Source organism: Calidris pugnax, unplaced genomic scaffold (assembly GCF_001431845.1).
Source record: "Calidris pugnax isolate Ruff unplaced genomic scaffold, ASM143184v1 scaffold9, whole genome shotgun sequence".
Classification (NCBI taxonomy): Eukaryota; Metazoa; Chordata; class Aves; order Charadriiformes; family Scolopacidae; genus Calidris; species Calidris pugnax.
Window position 1 is genome coordinate 5,015,684 of NW_015090778.1, and position 23,491 is coordinate 5,039,174.

Sequence of the window (23,491 nt, forward strand, 5' to 3'; positions counted from 1 at the left end):
CCTTGTAGGGGTTTTCCAGACCACTCTGAATTGGAGGGGTGGAACTGCAGTCTGTGAGAATTGAAGCTTCTAGCAAATCTTCTGTTTTCTATTCCCTTATTTGTTTAAACAATCTTTGTAAAGGCAGATAGATTCAAGTGTGTGTCAGTGTTGGTGAGAAGCCCTTATTCTACAAGAGACTGAATCCACAGAGGATGGAGGATGATTCAACCCACTTTGCTCTGTAAAGCAAAGAGTATATTTATGCTTGAGTATTATTTGAAAAAATGTTTGGCTTATGTGATACAACACCACATATTATATCAACATTTACTGGTACAACAAATAAATATGCTGCTATGGATGTGTAATGGCTGTATGACAATATCAGAGGAGTTAATTATACTAATATTTTGTGTCCATTTCTCACCTCTATACATTCTGACCTCTGCTTGTTTGTTTCTCTTGAAGGAAGGAGCAAGCCCTCTGTCTTTTCTTGGGTAGCAGAGAGTGTGAGAATAGCTGATAAACTTTTAAGATCTTCTTGAAGGGTTCTATGTTTAAAACAACAGGATGAGAATTTTAGGAGGAGAGATCAGGAACCAGTGGTGATTTTGTGTGAAGGTGAAGGTGGGCTGCAGGAGTAGTTGCTGATGCTCAGGAGGCAACTGCACATTGTGGGAGGAAAAATCAGAAGATAACCACTCTTTTCTTACCTAGCAGTGTGAAAATGTTGCTGCAAGGGAAAGGAAACCTTTTTGCTGTGAGCCAGGCAAGGCTAGAGATTTAAACAAGCTCTTGGATCACTGGATATTTGCCAACTCTGTCAAATTATGGAGGCCCAGTTGAGAGGAGAAAGCAAAGAGTAGTCTACTGATTCTGTGGCTCCGTATCTCCTAGCTCTGAGCTGCTTCTTGTTTCCTTCCTGAAGAGCCAAACCAGCTCCTAAAACCAGGCATTTGATCGAGCTCAAGTTCCCTTTCCCTGATGTTTGCAGGCAAGCTAAGCAGTAATGTAACATTTAGGATATTTACTGGAAGTGGAGAAGAGAGGAGCCCATTCATGCATCTTTTCATCTGTCATCTTGTCCTGTGTTTACCTGGCTCTTGGCCTGCGGCTGCGATAGCCGAGGTCAGTTCCAGAGAAGACCCTAAGTGCCCTCAGAGGTTCCTCTGCTCTCCAGCCTCTCGGGGCAAAGGAGAAAGCAACTGCTCATTTTTTCCTCAGGACTTTTTCCCTTTAGACATGGGCAAAAGGCAAGTATAGCTTTTTAAAATGCCTCCTGATACCCATCAGGGGTTTGCTTTCACTGTAACCTGGAATTTACTGTCTGTTTTTTTTCCTTTTTTTTTTTTGTCGGAATTTACTGTCTGTTTTTTCTCCTTTTTTGTTCTTCAGAGGAAATCCTATGCTAAGGCAGCTGGTGGAAAGGTGTCTTGCTGGTTTTGTTTTGACCTGAAAATTAGAGGATTACTCTTTGAATGCAACTTTTCAAAGCAAAGATGTGAATGTTGAGGTTTTTATTAATGAACTGACACCTCCTGTGAGTGACTTCTTCACCCTGGGGTGCTCACCTCCTGTTTTGTGGCAGGAAGAGCATTTGCAGCTGATGAAAGGCTGGAAAGATCCCTCTGGGATGGCTTAATAGTGCCTAGGTTTGCCATATACAAAGGTTTACTTCAGGGCATTTGAAAGATGCCTCATTAGCAGTTGATGACTTAGCAGGGCAGCTCTTGTTGCGAAAACCTGGAGCTGCCCCTTGCCAGGAGCTCACGGTGGTGGCTCTTCTCGCCTCTCCCTTTCATTCCCTGCTTCCACGCACGTTCCCGTGATGCTTCCCAGCAGCAGGTTATCTGAGTCACCCCAGGCAGCCTCTCACATTATTACAATGTTTGTTTACCAGGCTGGTTCTGTCTGCTTTGCCAAATACTCCACGTTTTAAGAGTCAGGATGGGTGATCCCTGCCCTTCCTGCCGTTCTTCTGGCCCAGCCCTGCCACGCTCTGCACTTGTCCTCTCTCACCTGCTGCAGCCACCTTCCTTTGTGGCTGCCCTTACCTTGACTGATACTACAGCAAAACAGTAACTCCCATGTAAAGACTGGAGCAGGTTTACAAGTATTTCAGGAACCTTTTTGATTACCTCTGGATTTGCTGCCTCTTTCTGCTCGCTGCCTGCTGTGATGTGGCAGTTTCTCTCTCCAGGCAGCCTGTGACTGTACTAGATGTTGGCATTAACTGCAGTTTTCCTCTCATTTCTTCTGTAGCTCTTGATATATCTGTTGGAACCAGCCTAACCTGGAACCTATCTAAGCAGACTTTGCTTTTCTGTTAAAGTCCCTCTTATTTATTTTTCTGCTTTCCCAGTGTTGGAGAGGATGAGTGTTTTTCTGGGTGCTTTGCTGTGCCCCAAACAGCCAGTGGTCAGCGGAGAGAGACACCTTACTGTCCCTTGCTTTGTGTTGCTCTCAGGCACTCCTGTTTGCAGCACTCTGCGGTGCAGCAGCGTGTCCCTTGCCAGCTCTGTTGCCTGCCATCTTCTCCTCTGGGAGTCTTTGAGAGACTCCTATGTTTAGTCCTGTGCTGATGTTACCTGGGCTGCTTCCAAGAACAACACAGAACTGCTTCCTCTATTCCTAAAACTGACACGGAGAATGAAAACTACAGCAGGATTATTTTTAGTTCTGTAAAAGTGCAGCTAAAGCAGCATTGCTACACTCTGCCTGTGCACAATTTGCTGTTTCAAACTGTCCCTGGTAGGTGCAGAGTGTGTGTGTGTGGTAGGTGGTGGTTTAAAGAGCATCTATCTGCTATTCCTTGATGCTTACGTTGGAGTTTTGGATTGGGCTGTCAATGCAAATGAGTCTGAAGTCCGAGATTATGTTTCCAGTAAATGTTGATCTTGAAACTGCTGGGTTCAGGAAGAGGAAGAAAAGCGCAGATTGCAGCCGAGCTGCCCTTGCAGAGCTGGGTAGGTGCTCGCTGCTCCTGAAGAGCAGAGCTGCAGCAGTTTGAGACCACAGAGGACTTGGCAGGGCTGGAGGAGCTGGTGACTGCGAGAGCAGGAAAAGCTGCAGCTCCTGCCCGAGCTGTATCTGCTGGGGGTGTCACCATGTATCTGCTGCCCTGCTTGGGGACCAGAGGGGAAAGCCTCCTGCCTGCTGTGTGCTCAGTAGTTCTGCACTCTGTAAACAGCGTGATGCACCTGAACATGTCTAATGGGCAGGATATCCCAGGTGCTGCACACCCTCAAAGTGTTTGTATTAAAACATGAAATGCAAATGAGAACTTTTATTGACCAGTTCCAAATATCTGCTGTAGCCCTCTCACGGACACCTGCCTGCTTTTCCGTGTTGATTCCCTTTCAGTGATCTGGTACCCACAGTATCTCTCAGCAGTCTCTGTGATTTGAAAGAAAGGAGAGTGCTTGTGTTCTTGCCCCAGAAACACAAGTCTCCACCCCACTTTCTTCTTATCAGAAGACTGTTATCATAACACCTTATGGTGGTGTTTTCCAGATGGCACACTTCTAGGTTGTGTCCTTTCAGGCTGATGCCTCTCTGCTGACCAGTGAGGGAACAGTGCTCTGTGCTCTCTGTGCTTCCTTCAAGTCCAAGTGTCTCCCTCGTATATTCATACAGTTTGACACTTAAAACTCCAATGCTTTGTTTTGTAAAAGGAGGAGCTGATGCTGGAGTCATCTCTCTGCCTGAACTGATCCCTGGCCTACCACTTCAATTCTGGGGACTTCTGTGCCAAAGTAGCCACAGAGGCAGGATTCATAACCAAAAATTCGTAATGAGCAGTTGTAGAAATAGGACCACTCTTGTTTGGAATTGCAGATACTCTACTACTTAGTTGTTATTACTGTTAGCAAAGTCCATCCTGTATCATAAAATTCTACCATAACTGTCTGTGTTCTGCTGTCTCCACAAGCTGATACCGGTTCAAACCTGCGTAACCTCAGACCTGAGCAGCCTCCCTTTGTATTGTCCCCAGCCTCTGCTGATTACAATCTTGTTTTGCAGAAATGACTTGGTATTGTGCTTTGATAAAGTATTTATCCAGCACAGTCAGAACTGGTTTGTTTACCTGATATTATCTAAGTGCTCTAATTCCAGCCAGCAGTCTAAAGTTCACGGGAGGGAAGATGATTTCAGGAAAATGGAGAATCAGACTGGTGATGATGAGTGCAAGGCACTCACGGTAGGGTGCTCGGTCAGCCGCCAGGAAAAAACCTAAAAAGAAAATAGGAAAGCACTAAACAGTTTGTTTTTCTGGCACCTTAGGATGAGATGACCTCAAGTTTGGGCCTTACCACAAAGAAAGCCCTCACGATCCTGAGAGACCAGTTGTCAGCACTGCTGGAGGGGCATCAGAAAGAACGGAAAAAAGTGACTTCATGGAAGGTGAGGCACCAAAAAGCACAAGGTTGGGCACTCAGTCTCCCCTTCTCAAAGTAAAACTGAAGATTAAACAAAAGTCAGCTGCCTTCCCTCTCGGACTGCTGCTGCAGAGTGTCCGGGTGTAGAACTGCTGAAATCCTTGGGAACAAGGCAAGGAATCCACCTAAGAGTATATTTCTCTCAGTACTCCTCTCCAGGATGTTGGAGCTCTACAGGAGCTTAGTTTCACCTGTGAAGGATCTAAGAGCTTCAAGAGCAACTAATGGCAGTGTGCCTCTGGGTCCTTAACAGGTGGAGAGAAAAAGCAGTGAAGTGCAGCAGTCTGCCCTTGTCCACCATGTTTGTCCAGCGTGTGTGTTGAATACAAAGTGTTGGTGTTTATGCACAGTACTTAGAAGTGTTCCTTGCTTGGTTAGTGACAATGGGGCAGCCTGGCACAGAACCCTTTTCGTTCTTCCAAGCAAGATTAAAGCAGAGAGTGTTCACCCAGATTTTCCAGCTGAGCAGCTCTTAGTGCTGTAGTATTGGCATAACTAATCTGGGATGCTCTGTATCATATTCAGGGGTTTTACAAAGTTGTGTTCACCCTGGACTGTCATCTGCTGCCTTCACCCTTTCATCTGCTGCCTTCACCCTTTCTTGCTCTGCTTTTCCAAACGTCTGGCTCTGTATTTCACCGATGCTGAGTTTCTGCTGCTCTCCTTTTGTAGGAGGTGTGGAGGAGCAGTTTTCTGTACCATGGTAACCGTTGCTCCTGTTTCCACTGGCCTGGTGCATCCCTGATGCTTCTGGCAGTGCTGTTGCTGCTGTGCTGCTATGGGAGCCAACCGCAGGGGAGGTAAGCAAAGCACCCTGTGCTGGTGAACTGAAGCAAGGGGGTAGCTCTGTATCACCTCAACACTGCCTGTAGCTGACATAACAGTGTTGTCCCTCGTTCTGTCTAGACATCTAGACCTCAGCATAGTCACACTGGTAATTCTGTCCCTATCGGTAAAAACCTTCAGCCAACTTAATTCAACTTCTAATAGACCCGTAGAGCATCCTATGGAGAGACTGAAATTTTTTTTTCTGCAGCATTCCTACATCTTGAAAAATCCTAAGGCATTATCATACATAGGAAAGATTTTGAAACTGGAGAAGTTAGTGGCTCATAGGAGAAGTTCCTGTGCATGCCTTGACTGTATTTGTAAGGGTATTTTTAAATTTAGACAGATCCTTTCAGACTCCTCTGGTGGCATTATTCTAAAGAAGCGTGATCCCTGCTTTTCCTTTTTAGCCATAAGTCTGTGGGATGTAGGAATAAACAACCGAGCAGGTGTGCATTTATCTCTGTGGGAGGCTGGCAGTGTGTCCTGCTCATTTACTCAAACCTCATCTGCTTTCTGCTTTCTTCTGTTTTGCTGTGCAAAGCCAAGGTGCTGAGATAGTTAACGCGCTGGCACTCTTCCTCCTTCTCCTCTTGGATCTCATCATGATTGGGCGTCAAGAGAGGCTGAAGTGCAGAGAAGTGGAGAGGAGACTTCAGACAATCATTGAAAAGATAAATGGTGAGGCCATATTCATCTGTCTCTCATTTGTGTTTATGTTTTCCTCCCATTGGATTTTTCTCAAAACCTGATCACATATATTACTAATTGAGCTTATTAGCCTTCCCCTGTGTTACATGGAAACAGGCTGTGAGAATTGGGTCCTACTCATGCCTGTCCTGAGAATAGTTATTTTGAGCTGTCATGTGGCCATGTGCTTCCAATCTGTGTGTTATCAGGTAGGCGTCTGTTATGTCTGTGCTTTGGAGTAATTCAAATCCTCAGTATCTTACAAAAATATCTGCCTTGTAGCAGATGATGAGAGAAGAATATGTGGGGTTGTACCACAACATAGAACAGAAGGAAATAAATTGCTGTGCATGAGCATCGTCTCAATGGGGGTTTTTGAACCTGAGGAGGCAGTTCATTTCAGTGCTGCAGTTTTGAGGACAGCCTTTGGCTTTTCCATTGTTCAAATATGTATTTAAGGTTACAAAATGACTATGTTTAGTTTTTAATGCTGTGTGGAGAGAGAAGGGAAAAGCCATCAAGGAGAAAAAGAGAGATGATAAAAGATCATGGGAATGGACTGAGCCAGAGGACCTGTAGCTTCTACAGGATGTAAATCGATGTATGATTCACCCCTCTAGAATTGTTATCGCTTAATTCTTTCACACTTTGGGCTTTCAGAGACACTTGGCAAAGAGGTGAAATGGCCAGACTCCATGTATCCTGACCTTCACATGCCTTATGCCCCATCCTGGTCCCTTCATTGGGCCTACAGGGATGGTCATCTCGTCAACCTGCCCGTGAGCCTGTTAGTAGAAGGAGATGTCATTGCTTTGAGGCCAGGCCAGGAGTCATTTGCTTCTCTGAGAGGGATAAAGGTAACTTGCTTGTCTTATTTCCCTGGCCTGTAACAATGTATTTCCCAGGATTTTCTTGCTAATACTCTAATTCCCAGTGTACAAATTATTGGAGTGTTTGATTTTTTCTGACCTTGAAAACAGTTTGAAATTCCAGTTAAGTCAAGGACGGTGCTTTGTCCTGTCCAGCCAGACAGGCTGCATCTGCATGAACTTCCAAACCCAATGGACAAGAGATACTGATGTGATACCAAAACACCATATTTTCATCTCTTCCAGGTCAGGGGAATAGTAATGTGCCACTAAATATAAGTGGCGTGAATCTGTCCAGGAGGATGATCTGACATACAAACCCCCTACTTTATCCTGGTTTTTATGTGGAGAAATAAAATCTTGTCTGCTTTGACCTTCTCCTTGCTACTAATTTATTATAAAAGAAGATAATATAAAATACCTGGGGTAGCAGTAAATTAACAAATCAATTACAAGATCTATGCAAAGATTTTGCTGCTGGAAGAAGATTGGAAAAAGTTTAAAGCTTGAAATTTACCTTTGTTGGGTTTTATCGTAACTTTCACTGCAAATGCCAGTTTTCATGAAATAACCAGATGTGCTTCAACACAAGCATTTCATTTTAGCTAGTTTAGCTAATGAATTTTTGAGAGCTGAGAGAAGGAACTGTGACAGTGGGAGGGATCCCCCTGGACTAAACCTCCGGTCTCTCACAGCAGGATTCCACCATGCCTCGACTCTGCAGCCTTTGGACTCTCTAACTTTTTTTCTAGGATGATGAGCACATAGTTCTGGAGCCAGGAGATCTGTTTCCACCTTTCTCACCTCCTCCTTCCCCAAGGGGAGAAGTGAAGAAGGGACCTCAGAACCCTCAGCTTTATCGTCTCTTCCGTGTCTTGAAGACCCCAATAATCGATAATGTCAGGTGGGTTCAATACAGCACACAGCACCTAAACAGTTTGTCTGTGTCCTCGTTGCTGCCTTGTGTCAGCAAAGAATGAGACTTAGCAGTCCAGGATGGACATTTTCAAATATACTGTGCTATGTCTCCTTGTTACCTGGGAATGCTGTAAGGCTCTTACTGTCTGTCTTCAGCCTAACCTGGCAGGTTAGGCTAATATATAAAACCACATAAATGCTAAGTATTACTGTTCAGATTATTACTTTCCAACTACATTTGAACAATGCAGGGAGGTCCCAGATTTAATGCATTTGATGTAACCAGTGATGTGACACCCTTTGGGCAGCTGGAGATACAGCTATCTGAATGTCCTGTTGGAGTTTCAGTACACACTGGGGTGATGGAACCTTCCTTTTTAGTAGGTGAGGAGACCTGGGGAGTTTGCCCAACAGCATTGCAACTTTCCCTTGGCAAGTGCAATGCTGTTGTTGTAGAACTTGGTTTCTCTTTTGAATGTCATTGCCTGTAGCACAGGGTGAAGACAGTGCTCTAATCAGGTCTACCAGGAGGTTTATAGCTGAGGAAAGCGCAGGGTTAGGGTTTTGGTTGCTGAAACCTGAAGCTGTTTTCCATTTTTTTAGGTGGTGCCTGGAAATGGCTTTGTCACGTCCTGTGACAGCCCTGGATAATGAGAGATTCACTGTACAGTCAGTGATGCTGAAATATGCTGTCCCTATTGTACTGGTAGGTCTCATTTCAAGCCTTTTTTGTTGACTAGAGCCATGTTTTGTCAATAAAGGTGAAGAATTTGCAGCCATCAACAGGAAATTGTGGCCAGGCCCCAACTCGTGCAGCTGACTCTGTGTGTACCTTGGGTAGTCCAGAGAAGTAAAGATGCTGAGCCATCTAGCAGTGAGAGTGGAGGGAGGAACTGTAGCAGCAGACCAAGTGTATCTTCCAGACTTTCCCAGGGCTGAGAACGTTACAAGGTGGTGAAAACTCCTTCCCTACAAGTTCTAGTAGTGGGCTGACAGTGTCATTTCTATCTGAATTGCAGGCTGGCTTCCTGATCACCAATGCTGTGCGCTTCATTTTCAAAGCTCCTGGAATTGCTTCTTGGCAGTACACTCTTCTTCAGCTACAGGTAAAGGAGAGCTTTGAGCTCCAGTCCACCTCCTCCCAGAGCACCTCTAGGATCGATTCCCTTCCTCAGCAGCTTGCTTCGTCCCATGGCAGCATCCTATGCATGTCCTTGGACAGGCTGGATCCAGGAGCTCTCAGTGGAGCAGGACAACAGCTCTGCCCTGGCTGTTCCTCCTAGATTGACCTTTATGTTGTTTGCTCTCTCTCACTTGCCATGTATGTGTATATATATATGTGTATATAAATATATCTATATGGTATCCTTTGCCTTTAAACTTGTAAGAGTTTATGCCAAATTCAGCAGGAAAATGAGCTGTGAGTTAGTGTGATTTATTCATGGCCTCCTTCATTACAAACCCCTAGGGGTGTGTGTGTCTCCCCTCCCGTGCTTCTCCCCGTGTCACACTGCTTCCAGTGCAAGCAGTCTCCTTCCTTCCTGCCACTGCCTTTTTCCCATCCTCTCACTGCGGTGGAAAAGATGTCATGTAAAAGGTCTGACTTTTTGTTGTCTCTGTGCTTGCTGGTAATTACATATTTTTTTTCAGGTGAATGGTGTCCTACCCATCCTTCCGTTGCTCTTTCCTGTCCTGTGGATCCTTGCTACAGCCTTTGGAGAAGCCAGAGTTTTGGCCCAGATGAGCAAGGCCTCATCCACCTCACTGGTAGGTATCTCTCCACATCAAACCATTGCAGAAAAAAGGGCAGATGAGAAGTGCTCTGTGAAGTGAGCACTGAATTCAGCAGATGTGTCCATGTAGCCGTAAAAGCTACGCCGTCTCCCTGGAGCAGTGTGACTTCTTCTTGAACAGATGTTTTAATTTTTTCAACCTGTGTACAGATATCCCAAGGTGATAGGAAGTTCCAGTGATTCCATAAACCTCTTCAAGGCATGTGCTTTCTATCAGCTAAATATAATCTGTCAGAGGGGTTAACATGGAGATAAATGCCCTGTAGTGGCTGTAACTAGGGAATGTTTTGCCCCTGAGAAGGAATGGGATACATGAGGTCCTCTGCAATCTCTTGTTTTAATGTTTGGGCTGAACAGCCCTTCGTTGTGACTCTGGGGTTTTGCTTGCAGGCATGGCCTTCGCAGCAGATTAGGGAGTAAGAGGAATTTCTGGTGGTTGTGCTGGTTTGGGGAATGGAGTTTGGCAGTCTGATGGGTGTGTGATCCTTAACTGGATGCGCTGATGGGTTTCTCTTGCTCTCTTCTGGTGGCAGTGTTGGCAACATGCACTGTGCTATGTTTGTCTTCTGTGCTGACTTCTGTTACGCCTGTATTTGGATAGAGTTTCTCTCTCCTCCTTGTCCTTTCTGGGCCTCTGTGGCCCTGGGTCTGTGTTTTCTATTCTTTTTCCTATAGGTTGCCTTTAAACTTGTAAGAGTTTATGCCAAATTCAGCAGGAAAATGAGCTGTGAGTTAGTGTGATTTATTCATGGCCTCCTTCATTACAAACCCCTAGGGGTGTGTGTGTCTCCCCTCCCGTGCTTCTCCCCGTGTCACACTGCTTCCAGTGCAAGCAGTCTCCTTCCTTCCTGCCACTGCCTTTTTCCCATCCTCTCACTGCGGTGGAAAAGATGTCATGTAAAAGGTCTGACTTTTTGTTGTCTCTGTGCTTGCTGGTAATTACATATTTTTTTTCAGGTGAATGGTGTCCTACCCATCCTTCCGTTGCTCTTTCCTGTCCTGTGGATCCTTGCTACAGCCTTTGGAGAAGCCAGAGTTTTGGCCCAGATGAGCAAGGCCTCATCCACCTCACTGGTAGGTATCTCTCCACATCAAACCATTGCAGAAAAAAGGGCAGATGAGAAGTGCTCTGTGAAGTGAGCACTGAATTCAGCAGATGTGTCCATGTAGCCGTAAAAGCTACGCCGTCTCCCTGGAGCAGTGTGACTTCTTCTTGAACAGATGTTTTAATTTTTTCAACCTGTGTACAGATATCCCAAGGTGATAGGAAGTTCCAGTGATTCCATAAACCTCTTCAAGGCATGTGCTTTCTATCAGCTAAATATAATCTGTCAGAGGGGTTAACATGGAGATAAATGCCCTGTAGTGGCTGTAACTAGGGAATGTTTTGCCCCTGAGAAGGAATGGGATACATGAGGTCCTCTGCAATCTCTTGTTTTAATGTTTGGGCTGAACAGCCCTTCGTTGTGACTCTGGGGTTTTGCTTGCAGGCATGGCCTTCGCAGCAGATTAGGGAGTAAGAGGAATTTCTGGTGGTTGTGCTGGTTTGGGGAATGGAGTTTGGCAGTCTGATGGGTGTGTGATCCTTAACTGGATGCGCTGATGGGTTTCTCTTGCTCTCTTCTGGTGGCAGTGTTGGCAACATGCACTGTGCTATGTTTGTCTTCTGTGCTGACTTCTGTTACGCCTGTATTTGGATAGAGTTTCTCTCTCCTCCTTGTCCTTTCTGGGCCTCTGTGGCCCTGGGTCTGTGTTTTCTATTCTTTTTCCTATAGGTTGTACATGACTAAGCTGCTTGTGTCCTGGGAGGGAGGACACACGTTACCTCCCTCAGTGCTGTGTCCACCTTTACCATCTCTTTCCAGTGTTTTCTCCAGTTCACCTTTCCCACCCATTCTCAGCATCACTCGATTTCTGTCTTTGGAACCTTCCTCTTTCCCTTTACACCTTGCTATTTGCTGGGAAAAGCCAGAGCTCCTTGGCTTCCCTGCTTCATCATTAATCATGCCCATTTGCCATGTCATTCATACTTGCACCTTCCTTGTGTTCTTTCCTGTCTTCTCTTTTTTCTTGTCCAGGCAACTCACTCTGTCCAGCCAGCTCTTTCTGTGACATCCCAAACATGACCCTCCATCCTTGCTGCTGCAGAACAACTGTTGTGATGTGCCTTGGTCATTCTCCCCCTTGACCAGGGCAGTCTTCTCTTGGCCTCTCTATTTCACTCCTTCCCTCTTTCTACTCTGTTCAGAATGTAGCAGGTAAGACCCTCTTCCTCTCCAAGCACTTGGCCTGTGTGACACTCTTCTCCACCTTCTGTCCCTTCCCATCATGTTCCAGCTGTTTGATTCCCAGTTTTTCAAGGCTATAGGTGACCCCTGTGACTGGTTAATTAGGCTCCTGCAGGACACAAACCAGTGCCCCTCCAGGCGAGCTCCTGCCTCAAGTTATATTACTACAGTTGGATTACAGCAGCAATCCTTTTAGAAAGGAATTTGATGTTGGTTTGAAAACATTTGTGCTGCCTTTGATAGGTTGTTTCAGTAATTATTTATCTTCACTGCTAAAAATGGTCGTTCTATGTTAGTGGGAATTTTTGTAGTATCTAGTTTCCAGCCCTTGGAACATATACATCTTTTGTCTCCTATATTTAAGAGCACGTCAATCAAATTTCTGGTCTGTTGTAGCTACTCACATTCCCTTTTACTGTCTCTTTGGTTAAGTAAACAGTTTAAGCACCTTGAGTCACTATAAGTATACTTTCCAACTCTCTAATCTTTCTTTTGGCTTTCCTCTTAGCTTTCTCCAGTGCTTCAGGATCACTGTAGAATTATGAACCTCCAAAACCCACAAAATATTCCAGTGACAGTTATGCTTGTGCTAAATTTCAGAGTAATTTAGACTCTATGTTCCGTTGTTAGTGCAACAAAGGATCATATTAGATCTTTAAGCCACTACTTTAAATGGCCAGGCTTTGTTCAGCTGATAATCTACAGGCACTGCTTTCTAAGACAGAGTCCTCATCCTGTAAGTCCAGCTTCATTTTTGCTCCTAGGTACGCAACATTGCTTTTGTGCCTGTTGGTGTCCATGTTTTTCCTTATTAACCAAGCAATCCATGTTGTTCTGTAACAGTGATCTGTTCTCTTTATTGCTAGACCCTGCCCCAAATTTTGTATAATTTACAGTCTCTATCAGTAATGTTTTTTTAGTTTTCTCTGAGGCTATTAACAAAATACCCAGAATTTGCCCCTGCCTGAGCTAGTAACACATCCTATTGCAAATAATCTGCCAGTTTCTGTTCCATTTGGAGATAGTCTGTTTCTAAGATACTTAGTATGGGCCCTATTTTCTCCAGTATTAATCTAGTTTTTTTAGAAAACTGGTAAAGCATTTTGTATCAAGTCAAAGTACCAAGTGGTCTATGTCAAAAGCATTACTTTTATCAGTCCAATTTGTAACTTTGTCAAAAAAGATATCACAATAGTTTGATGAGATTTATTACTTACATTCTTGTCGTGTTTGGCGCTGGTTGTATTATTCCACTTCTTCTCTTTTAATTGAGTCTCGTGTTAGCTGCTCTGTTATTTTGTCTGAAATCAAAGTCTGTCTGGGATCTTGTGGTAACTTGGTTTGTTCTCCTCACCCTTGTCAGGCGTTGGCACCACATGAGCTTTCTTCCATTGCACTGGGACTTAATCCACGCTTCGAGCCTTGTGCAAAATCAGCAGTAACAGTCAGAAAGTTGTCCAGACCTGCTAAATTAAACATATTTACTTTCAGTTGCTAGTGTTAGAATGGAAAATATTTCATAGTTATCATATGGTATGATTATTTCACTGAATAAGGAGTAGCAATATTTATTTAAGAAGCCTGCAATACCATTTGCAATTTCACTGTCTTCAGCAGGCAATGAACTGGCTTTAATTACCTACTAGTATACCTTTTCTTATTTTTATGTTAATTTTTACTTCTATTTTCACTTCCACTCAAAACTGGACTATTTTATTTTTACAACTGTTTCTATTTAAAATTTTAGTAAAATATTGTTAAACAGTTCCTAATTGTCCTTTATAGTTCTCAGTTTAAATTATTTCTGACACGTCTTGGCATTTTTCAGCTTTGTTAAACTGATCCTTTTGAAAGTGCCAGATATATGCATTATTATTTGGGGTGTCATTTTATTTACATACAAATGTAATTGCCATATTCACTTATGCTTATGAATATACTTAAACTGTTTTTCAATATCTACTGTGGAATCCTTTGTGCTGGATGCAAAAATCTTAAGGTAGTAAGTGTCTCGGTGTAATTCCAAGAGCCCCCTTGTAGTGCCCTGCTGTAATTTCTTTTCATTTCCTATCCATGTCCCATTCATACCACCTCATTCCTCTGTGTCCATTGTGTTCCAGGCACCTGCTTTTACAACCTTCTCTTCCAGCTCCTTTCTTTTAACTGACCCACAGAGCTTAAAAGCAGATCAGTCAATCCTGGCTCTTTCTGTCTAAAAATAACCATCCAGAAAGAGCCTACACTGGGTCTAATTGCTATTATTTTCTCTGTAGACATCTAGGTAATGACTGTGTTCTTCTGTGATGAACAGCACCAAGCACTTTGACTGTGCTTCACGAGTAGATAAAGACATAGTCCATTAAAGACTTAATTGCTTTGATGAATTATTGGTCTGCCTTGGCGTAGCAATTCCCACAGGGCAGGACTCCTACTTTCTTCTCTCTGAAGGCACAGTATTTAGGGAAGGATGTTCCTCATGACACATTTCTGAGCACGATTATAGTAACTGGTCTCTTCTCTTGCTGCAGCTTGCTAAGTTTTCAGAGGACACTCTCAGCAGCTACACAGAGATGGTATCTTCTCAGGTACTATTATTATGAATTGTTTTCTTCCATCTTCACTGCAGAACTTCATGATATCCTTTCCCTTCCTCTCTCATTTCCTGCTTGTTCCTAGACCCTTTGTACTTGTGTCAGTTGTCCATTGTCACTCCTTTGCTGCTTAAATTTGCTGTGCATGCAGGTTGCATGTCTTTCCCCTACACCTTCCCATGTAAATGCTGCTCTGCTGCCCAGAGATTGAGGTGACTTTGATACTGAGTCCAGTTGTGCTTTTCTGAATATTGCAAATGGTTTGAAATCAACTTTTTCTGTCCTGAAGAAAGTACCTCTTTCTAGTCCTTCTGTTCCAGGAGTAAAATAATCTTTTTACGGTGTGTGTCAGAAAGAAGGGAAGTATTTTGCTTGTACCAGAAAAACTCCTTCCAGCCAAAACTAAAGAGCAAAGGGGATGGTGGTCAGCACCAAGACCAATCTCCTTCTTCCAGCCAAAACTAAAGAACAAAGGGGATGGTGGTCAGCACCAAGACCAAACGTGAAGACCATGAGATGTTCAGGCTTTTTAAAAGTCTGATCCTGTTTCATAGGCTCCTTAACAAGCTTAAGCACATTAGTAGTGCTTCCAAAACTGGGGCAAATAAACATTCAGAAGATCTTTTTCCTGGGGGAAGAACTGCATCTGCCCACTCTATAAATTGCATCATCCAGATTAAACAGGAGGGTAGAAGAAAGACACTTTTCTGTCTAATCTGGCGTTAAGATTCCCCTTTCTTAAGGAGACAGATGGACTCCGGGAGTGATTAAAAGTCCTTAGATACTATAAGAATCAATGCATATCTCCTTGGTCCCAGCCACACAGAGGAACACACATGGACGCGCACACACACGCTTCCTTTGCTGAATATTTTGTTGTCTTGCTGTGGCAGTTCATCATTTAGCTGAGATGGTTTTCAGGTGTTAAATAGGAGTGATTTGAGCTGACCTTCCTCATTGAAAAGATCTGCTGCTTTCCTTCAATACCTATGTAACATTTTGAGAAACTGGTTTAAATAAGAGCTTTTTTTCCTCCTGGTGACAGCTCATGATTGTTTTGCATTTGAGCTTATGGCTGTACTAACCCCGAGGATCTAAGGAACTTGATCTAAGGAGATTTGGGGGAAGTGCTCTGCAGTGACAGCATTCCAGAACAACGGCTAAAAAGCAGGAAAACAACACAAACGCGAAGACCATGAGATGTTCAGGCTTTTTAAAAGTCTGATCCTGTTTCATAGGCTCCTTAACAAGCTTAAGCACATTAGTAGTGCTTCCAAAACTGGGGCAAATAAACATTCAGAAGATCTTTTTCCTGGGGGAAGAACTGCATCTGCCCACTCTATAAATTGCATCATCCAGATTAAACAGGAGGGTAGAAGAAAGACACTTTTCTGTCTAATCTGGCGTTAAGATTCCCCTTTCTTAAGGAGACAGATGGACTCCGGGAGTGATTAAAAGTCCCAAGATACTATAAGAATCAATGCATATCTCCTTGGTCCCAGCCACACAGAGGAACACACATGGACGCGCACACACACGCTTCCTTTGCTGAATATTTTGTTGTCTTGCTGTGGCAGTTCATCATTTAGCTGAGATGGTTTTCAGGTGTTAAATAGGAGTGATTTGAGCTGACCTTCCTCATTGAAAAGATCTGCTGCTTTCCTTCAATACCTATGTAACATTTTGAGAAACTGGTTTAAATAAGAGCTTTTTTTCCTCCTGGTGACAGCTCATGATTGTTTTGCATTTGAGCTTATGGCTGTACTAACCCCGAGGATCTAAGGAACTTGATCTAAGGAGATTTGGGGGAAGTGCTCTGCAGTGACAGCATTCCAGAACAACGGCTAAAAAGCAGGAAAACAACACTGTAATAACAATGTAAAAAAAAAAACCCTGTTTTTGCTGGCTTTAGGAGTGCAGAGAGAGAAACATACAGCTCTGGTGCTTGGATTGATTGCTGCCATCCGGATTCCCTCTGGAACATTTTTGTGCGGAAGATGAAGGGTGCCTACTTGACATTTCAATTTTGCAAAATATCCCCTTCTTTCAGTTTATTACCATGTTGATTACAATTCATTTGTAATGACGGAGTAGTCAGGGCACCTTGGCTTTATTTCCAACATTGTCACTGCCTCAGTAGTAGCGTTGGGCAGGTCACCTCCCCACAGTGACTCCATTTACCCGATTTGCAGCACGGTGATCATAAGCTTAAGGCCCTAAACTCTATAATTCAAGGGGATGAGAGTTACTTCAGGAAGAAATACTAAGAGGTAACAACTGATTCACCCCAAATGAAATCACTTCAGAAATCTGTCCTGTGGTTTTGGATAAACAAAGGTAGTTTCAGCAAATTCTCAATTCAACAATCAAACTGACTGTTAGCATTCTCTGGAAGGGGGAAGAAATGCCTTTCCCTTGAGAACATCAGCACTGTATCAGTTAACAGGTTCCCACGGAGACTGATGTTTATCTTACAGTGTATCACTGTGTTGAACCTGAAGGCAGGTAATGTCATACTCCCTTTTTTCCTTCTCTTCCCTCATCTTTCACTGAATGAGTCTTTAATTGGCTGATGTCCTCTGCTTCCCTCCGCAGGAAATGATACGCTGTATCTGGAGCCACTTCCTCTGTGTTTTAAAAGGCAAATCCCCAACTCTGAGCTTCACTTCCAGCTTGCTCCATAGTCTGGGATCTGTCACTGTGAGTATTGCTGGGTTGTCAGAAGGAGGAGCCCTGCGTGGATGCTTCATTTGCATCATTCACGTCGTCCTTCCCCAATCAGTTCACTTGTGCTGGAATTAGAAAATCCTTCAGGCACCTGTCTTTGTAGAAGAGTTTATAACTGCCTTGTCTTGTCCAAGCAGCACATTACAAGCTAAAGCAGTGGTTAGAGATACTCTGTGGCATCAAACAGGATGTCTGTATTCTCCAGCTCTGGTTCTGGTCCCATAACCCTCTTGGCTCCTGTTCAAGAACCAGCTGGTTTGGGTCCTGATGAGGTACTAGCTGGTGAAATAGGTTGAGTAGTTGCTTCCTTCCCGTGGTCTTCATGCCTAGTTTTACAATATCTTGAGATAAAATTAGTGTTAAACAACCCATTAATCCTGCTAGAGCAAGGAATTATTGGAGGGTTATTAGGTGTATTTTCTTAAGACAGAAGGTTGGCAAAGGAGAGACTTTGCAATATTTACAACTATGTATGAACACTGAGACATGTTTTCAGTGACACTTTGCTTTCTTCGGGTGTTGCGGGATGTTCTAGGTGCTCTGCTGTGTAGACAAGCAGGGGATTCTTTCCTGGCCAAACCCCAGCCCAGAGACTGTTCTGTTCTTCAGTGGGAAGGTGGAACCACCTCACGATAGCCATGAAGATCTGACTGATGAGCTCTCTACACGGTCCTTCTGCCATCCTGAGATGGAAGATGAGGTGAGCGATACATAATCCATAGCGTAGTATGTTGGCTCTATTCATAGTTGACATGCACAACATGAGGTTATAGAGGGGGCCCTTTGCTTGTAGAGAAGTCCTGTGCCATAATTCTTCACTTAAAAGATAAAGAAGCAGTGAGGATGAGATCCTCTTCTACAGGTGTCCTAAAGCAGCTGGTGAATCAGTAGCAGTTCATGTTCAACCACTGAATCACAGCTGTTCATTTTCTTGGTCTCTTGCAGCCCCATGAAAGAGATGCTTTGCTCTCTGGCCCCCTGGCAGACACAATCCACATGACCAATGAGCAAGAGAGGAACAACTGGGCTAGTGACCCTCCAAAGGCTCCTGAAGCCCATGCCCACCGAAAGCCAAACAGCAGAAGCAAGCATCCCTCTGGGTCCAATGTGAGTTTTAGCAAGGACACGGAGGGTGGAGAGGAGGAACATACTCAGGTAAGACATACTGAAGGGGCACACAAGTAGTCTTTTGTGGAGCTGTAAGACAGACTTAAACCCATAAAATTTCCCCTTTGGAAATTTCCTGTGGGATACCAGGCTTAAGCTGTATCATTGTAACCAATTAGAATTTTCCTGTCCGTTGGACCAGGTTGTTGGTGAGAGTGAGGTGTTGGCTTGTGAGGCTGAAGACTTTGTGTGTGACTACCACCTTGAGATGCTTAGCCTGTCCCAAGACCAGCAGAACCCCTCCTGCATCCAGTTTGATGACTCCAACTGGCACATGCACTTGAATTCCCTCAAGCCTCTGGGCCTGAATGTGCTGCTCAACCTCTGCAATGCCAGTGTGACAGAGCGTCTGTGCCGCTTCTCCGACCACCTCTGCAATATTGCCCTCCAAGAAACTCACAATGCCGTGCTGCCTGTCCACGTGCCCTGGGGCCTCTGTGAGCTTGCCAGACTAATAGGTAAGGAGAAATTAGATGAGCAGGCACAGAGAAATCAGAGCTGTCAATAGACACTTAATCCTTAGAGAGCACAAGAAAAATATTTCCCCAGTCGTGGCTGCTGGGAAGGTGGAATTACAGACCTGACTCGGTTGTTGCTCGATTGCCAAAAGAGTCTATTAAAGAGATTGCTTTTGGCAAGTTCTGACATTGTAGACACTATCAAAGGAACAAATGTCATCAAGGATATTTCCAGCCAGCCCTGGCTAGGCTTGGTATTCTTCTGACTCAAATCTGCCAATCTCCTCAGGAGACAAAGAATACCTGCTAATGGACAAAGAGCTGCTCTGTCTTTACAGTAATGCTTTACCAGGAGTTTGGGTATAAACTATGTGAGGTACCTCAGCTTGTCTTAGAGATGGGAAAACCGAGGCATAGGGGAGATAAAAGGTTGGATGTAACACTAGGATTAAAATCTGGAAGCTCTTGAACTCACTTCTGGCCCTGTCCTTCAATGTCACAGTTCCTCTCTTCAATGAACCAGAAGCATGAAAGCTGTAATTACTAATAACATCTAGTCCTTCCGAATGTTTTTCATCACAGATCTTGAGCCATCTTGGGGTAGATGCCCAGTGAGCACAGCTCACCTACCTATTGCTGGGGAGATGTCAGAACAAGCGCAGGCAAAGTGGGTAGCACAGAAGCAGAAGACCTTTCTTTTGCTTTAATTAGGGCCTACTTTTTCTCCTTATATTCACATTTCAGGTTTCACACCAGGTGCTAAAGATCTTTTCAAGCAGGAGAACTATTTGGCCTTGTACCGCTTGCCAAGTGATGAGATGGTTAAGGAAACAATCCTGGGGAAGCTTTCATCGATCACCAAGAGGAGACCACCCCTGAGCCACATGATTAACCTTTTCGTGAAGGACACCACTACCAGTAAGGCTGCTCCTTTCTTTGCACATCCACTTGGTACAGGAGGATCTTTTCTGCAGAGAGCCTAGAAAATGTCAGGCTGGAATAGTCTGGAGTCCCTATGGGGGCCTTGCTCTCCCTGTGGCCAGAATGGATATGCTCAGCAAACCTCAGTGATCAGTGCTATGGCATATTGAGGGGGGGAATTCTTCCCTGCTCTGGCTCACTTCAGGATCATAAATATTTTTTTTAAATTATCTTATATAGCACACCTATCTAGTAAACCTGTTTTCTGGGACCAAACGGCAGTGCAGAGCAAGGTGGGGGTTTTCCTGGGTTTTGAATAGACTTCACTAAGGTAGTGAAACTGATACTGGACAGGGTTGAATATTACTTAGGGTTTTAACTAGAGATGCTCATCCTATCTATATTGCATACTAGTAAGGAATCACAGAAATCCCGTGCAAACTCATGGTGACCATGAATACAACACGTGAAGCCATGCTGACTTCTCCACTCCTTCTGCTCCTTCCTGTTCTTATAGGAATGGGCTAGGCTGGAAAGGACACACAGTTAGGCGCCGTGAGGTCTTAAAGCACCTCAGCAAGATTTAAGAGCTTGCCCATCAGAGCTTTTAGTCTCTCCATAATACCTTAAATTGACTGAACTTGGCTCTCTGGAGTTGACATGTGTTCGATATTGAATCTGAAATATGATTATTATTCTGCCTAGAGATTTACCGGGTAAACTGTATTCTCTTGCCCAGTTCTTCTTAAATTTTTATCTTAATCTGCCAAGGAGCTTTTTATTTGTCCTGATTGCTGCTATCTTGCCTTTGTGAGCAAGAATTTTTCTGATGCTGAGGTTCTTAGGGTAGGGAAAAACCTTCAATGTTGCCTCATTTCAACTCCTTATCCTCATTTTTAAACGGTTTAGTTTAGAGGCTGGAGCTCAGACGAATACATGTATGACCTGGATTATGCTGTCTAGAGTAAATTCTAAGAGGAATTTTGCCAGCAGGGTTAGTTAACCATTGGATCACTTCTCATATGGTAGTCTTGTCCCTTGAAATTTTCTAAAGTGTGTACAACCAGAAATAATGGATTATGCAGATAATATTGGATGAAATCAAATGGCTCTGTTTATGCAGAAGAGTCATACCAGATGATGATAACTAACCTCTCTTGATACCTTATTTGTGAATAAATCTTTGAATCCACCCACTCCCATGATGTGCTGAAGTCAAAAGGAGATAGCTAATAAATTCCACAGCTGTAACAGAAATAGGAGGTAACTTATCTGTATGTTCCCTTGCTTTTCCATTGAAATATGTGTCTCGCCATCTGGCAGCGTTCATCCCAAATCCATAGTAACCACATGGAAATGAGGGGCTCAGTGGAGTCTTCAGTGGAGTAAAATGGCTTGATACCATCTCTGTCTTCCTTTGCTGGAGCTGTGCTCTTCGATTTCTCTTCCTCTGTCTCACTGCCTCAGCTGTAGCAGCTTGGCTCTTCCTAACGAGTCCCAGCAGTCAGGAATGGCTAGTCATGCTCCCTGGCCTATTCATTAATTTTCTCCTTTGTGCCAGAGAAATCCTGGCCTTCAAGTTCATGATTTAGGAAGGGAAGAGGCTGAGCTCACTTCGCTGGCAATGACAGCTGAATGAACTCCTTCCAGTTTCTAGTGCGTGCTGTCACTGTCATCTACCCCCTAGAAGGATTGTCGTGTGGGATGCTGATGGTGTGAATGGGAAATGGGTTGCAATTGCTGTCAGGTGTGAACCTAGGAGTGTGTGTGTGTGTCTGGTCATCTGCAAGCTCTTGCTGCGTGCCCAGGGCATACGTTTTGCATGAATCAATAAACAATTCCTGTTCCCTCTTTCCTAGCAGGGGCTAAGCAGCAAGGTGGGAAGGATTGGGTGTTTATACAATAAAATGAACCAGAGCTCTGCACAAGTACTCCTTTGTGTCCCTGAAACAGGCTCCTTCTTTCACACACAGCTCCTATTGGTCTGGGAGGTTTGTTATGCTGATAAACTTGGCGTGTGATGACTATTTATAGCACAAAGCAGAGAGCTGCTATGTTTTGGAAAATCCTCCAATGTTCCTGAAGGTCCCTGCCTGGTTTGTGCGAGTGAATATTCTTGGCTCTTGATTTCACCAGCTAGTGTGAGCGTTTGCAGTCGGCAACAATGCCTGCAAGAAGCCTTTGGGCTCATTTTTCTTGGCAGTGATGTTTTTTTCATTAGATCAGCTTTGAAGCTGTTGGGGGCAAAGTCACGGAGCAGCTGGAGGAGGGAACCTAGACAGAGAAGTCTACGTGCCTGCAATGTTAATGCCTCAGCGCAAATGAAAGGGCGCAGGAAGGGTGGAGGGGAGGCAGCCCCACATCCTTTAGCTTGTGTCCTGTGCCTGGGACCTGCATCAGACAAGTGACATCACACACCTTTGGGAAACACTTTTTAACCCCCCTGTCTACAGCAGGGAATGAAAGATTTTAAGTCTGTAGTAAAGAGTAAAATAGTGGGGAGGGGAGAAAACAGGACAAGCTGTGGTGTCCGTTGATTTTCGATTCTTCCCTGATCACAACGTGGGTTACTTTGAGTCTGTTACCTTGAACTTTTGACCCATCCTGATTTAACACATTTTCAGGACCCTTTGTGAAACAGGCTGCTATCTAATGGGTCACACTGTTAAATTATCTTCTGCTACTTGAATGGAAGGTATTCAAGAATAGCTCTTACCCTTTAGATCCATGCCAGGCCTAAAATTGAATGCACTTTCCAGCATAGGCAGGCTTTGATCCCCGTAGGCTCATCACTGGTGCTTGCAGTCTCATGAGAAGAGGCACACAGGAATAGCTTTTCTTCTGCTCTGTTGGATACAGAAACACCATTTTAGGAGCAGGATTGTTACACAGGGTAAGGGGAGAAAAGGAATGGACTACGTGGCTCACAAACAAATAGCAGCTGAATACATATCATCCAGTCTTGACTAATTTCTCGATGGAGACTGAATACTTTCAACAAAGGAAAGGGAATATCTAGAGTGCATCAAGGGAGTTTGCAATAAGGGAGCAGTTGGTAGGATCCCCCTTTCCTGGGAACCTGTCTCTGTTATCCTGACTTCTTGTTCTCCTGCACTTCAGGCACTGAGCAGATGTTTTCTCATGGGACAGCTGACATCATCCTGGAGGCCTGCACAGACTTTTGGGACGGTACCGATATCTACCCCCTCTCTGGCTCTGACAGGTGGGCAGCTTTCTCATTTGGTGCATTTGGCAGCTGCAGATAGATTGCAGAGGGAACCTGGTCACTCATTAAAATTCCCTTTACTGATGCTTGTTAAGCTAGTTAATAGAAGCTTCAAGTAGGTTATTAACAAGAGCCATCTCTGCTTATAATGAATTGTTATAATTATAGCACTGTAATAGATTAGATAGCAACAAGCGGTCTGTTGGAATGCAAGATGAAGTCACTCCTTACTGGAGCTGTTAACATATTAGCCTCTTATAAGTGGGCTCTGACTGTACTATTGTAGTAGGACGGTGAATTATCATCAGGTCATATGCTGGTGGCAGAGAATTTTTTTGTTGTTCAAGACAAATGCCTTGTCTTACATGAAATACAAAGTGATCAATTCTACCTGCTGTTGACAGCTTCAAACCAGTCCACCACAAAGCAGCACTGCGTTACCATTCCTGCTGCAATATCTGACAGCACCTGTTGCATTTTCATCTCTAGGCTAAATTTCTGTTCCTGCTCAAAGGGCAGACCACTAATGCTTAGTTTCATCGAATAGCAGCGCGTTGTTCTTCTAAGTCTGCTTATCCTCAGGTGTAAGAAAAC

The 23,491-nt window shown here is 44.1% G+C and overlaps 1 protein-coding gene across 1 annotated transcript in view; it reads left to right on the forward strand.

Moving 5' to 3' along the window:
• TMEM94 (transmembrane protein 94) overlaps positions 1–23,491 on the forward strand; it is a 40,717-nt gene that overhangs the window by 2,809 nt on the left and 14,417 nt on the right. Inside the window, exons 2-16 of the mRNA XM_014951119.1 lie at positions 4,267–4,386; positions 5,094–5,221; positions 5,794–5,930; positions 6,600–6,796; positions 7,561–7,712; positions 8,330–8,432; positions 8,746–8,832; positions 9,377–9,493; positions 14,336–14,392; positions 16,994–17,098; positions 17,661–17,825; positions 18,071–18,280; positions 18,435–18,750; positions 19,495–19,668; positions 22,792–22,894. Coding sequence (XP_014806605.1) covers positions 4,267–4,386; positions 5,094–5,221; positions 5,794–5,930; positions 6,600–6,796; positions 7,561–7,712; positions 8,330–8,432; positions 8,746–8,832; positions 9,377–9,493; positions 14,336–14,392; positions 16,994–17,098; positions 17,661–17,825; positions 18,071–18,280; positions 18,435–18,750; positions 19,495–19,668; positions 22,792–22,894 — 2,171 coding nt within the window. The remainder of the gene's footprint in view (positions 1–4,266; positions 4,387–5,093; positions 5,222–5,793; positions 5,931–6,599; positions 6,797–7,560; positions 7,713–8,329; positions 8,433–8,745; positions 8,833–9,376; positions 9,494–14,335; positions 14,393–16,993; positions 17,099–17,660; positions 17,826–18,070; positions 18,281–18,434; positions 18,751–19,494; positions 19,669–22,791; positions 22,895–23,491) is intronic.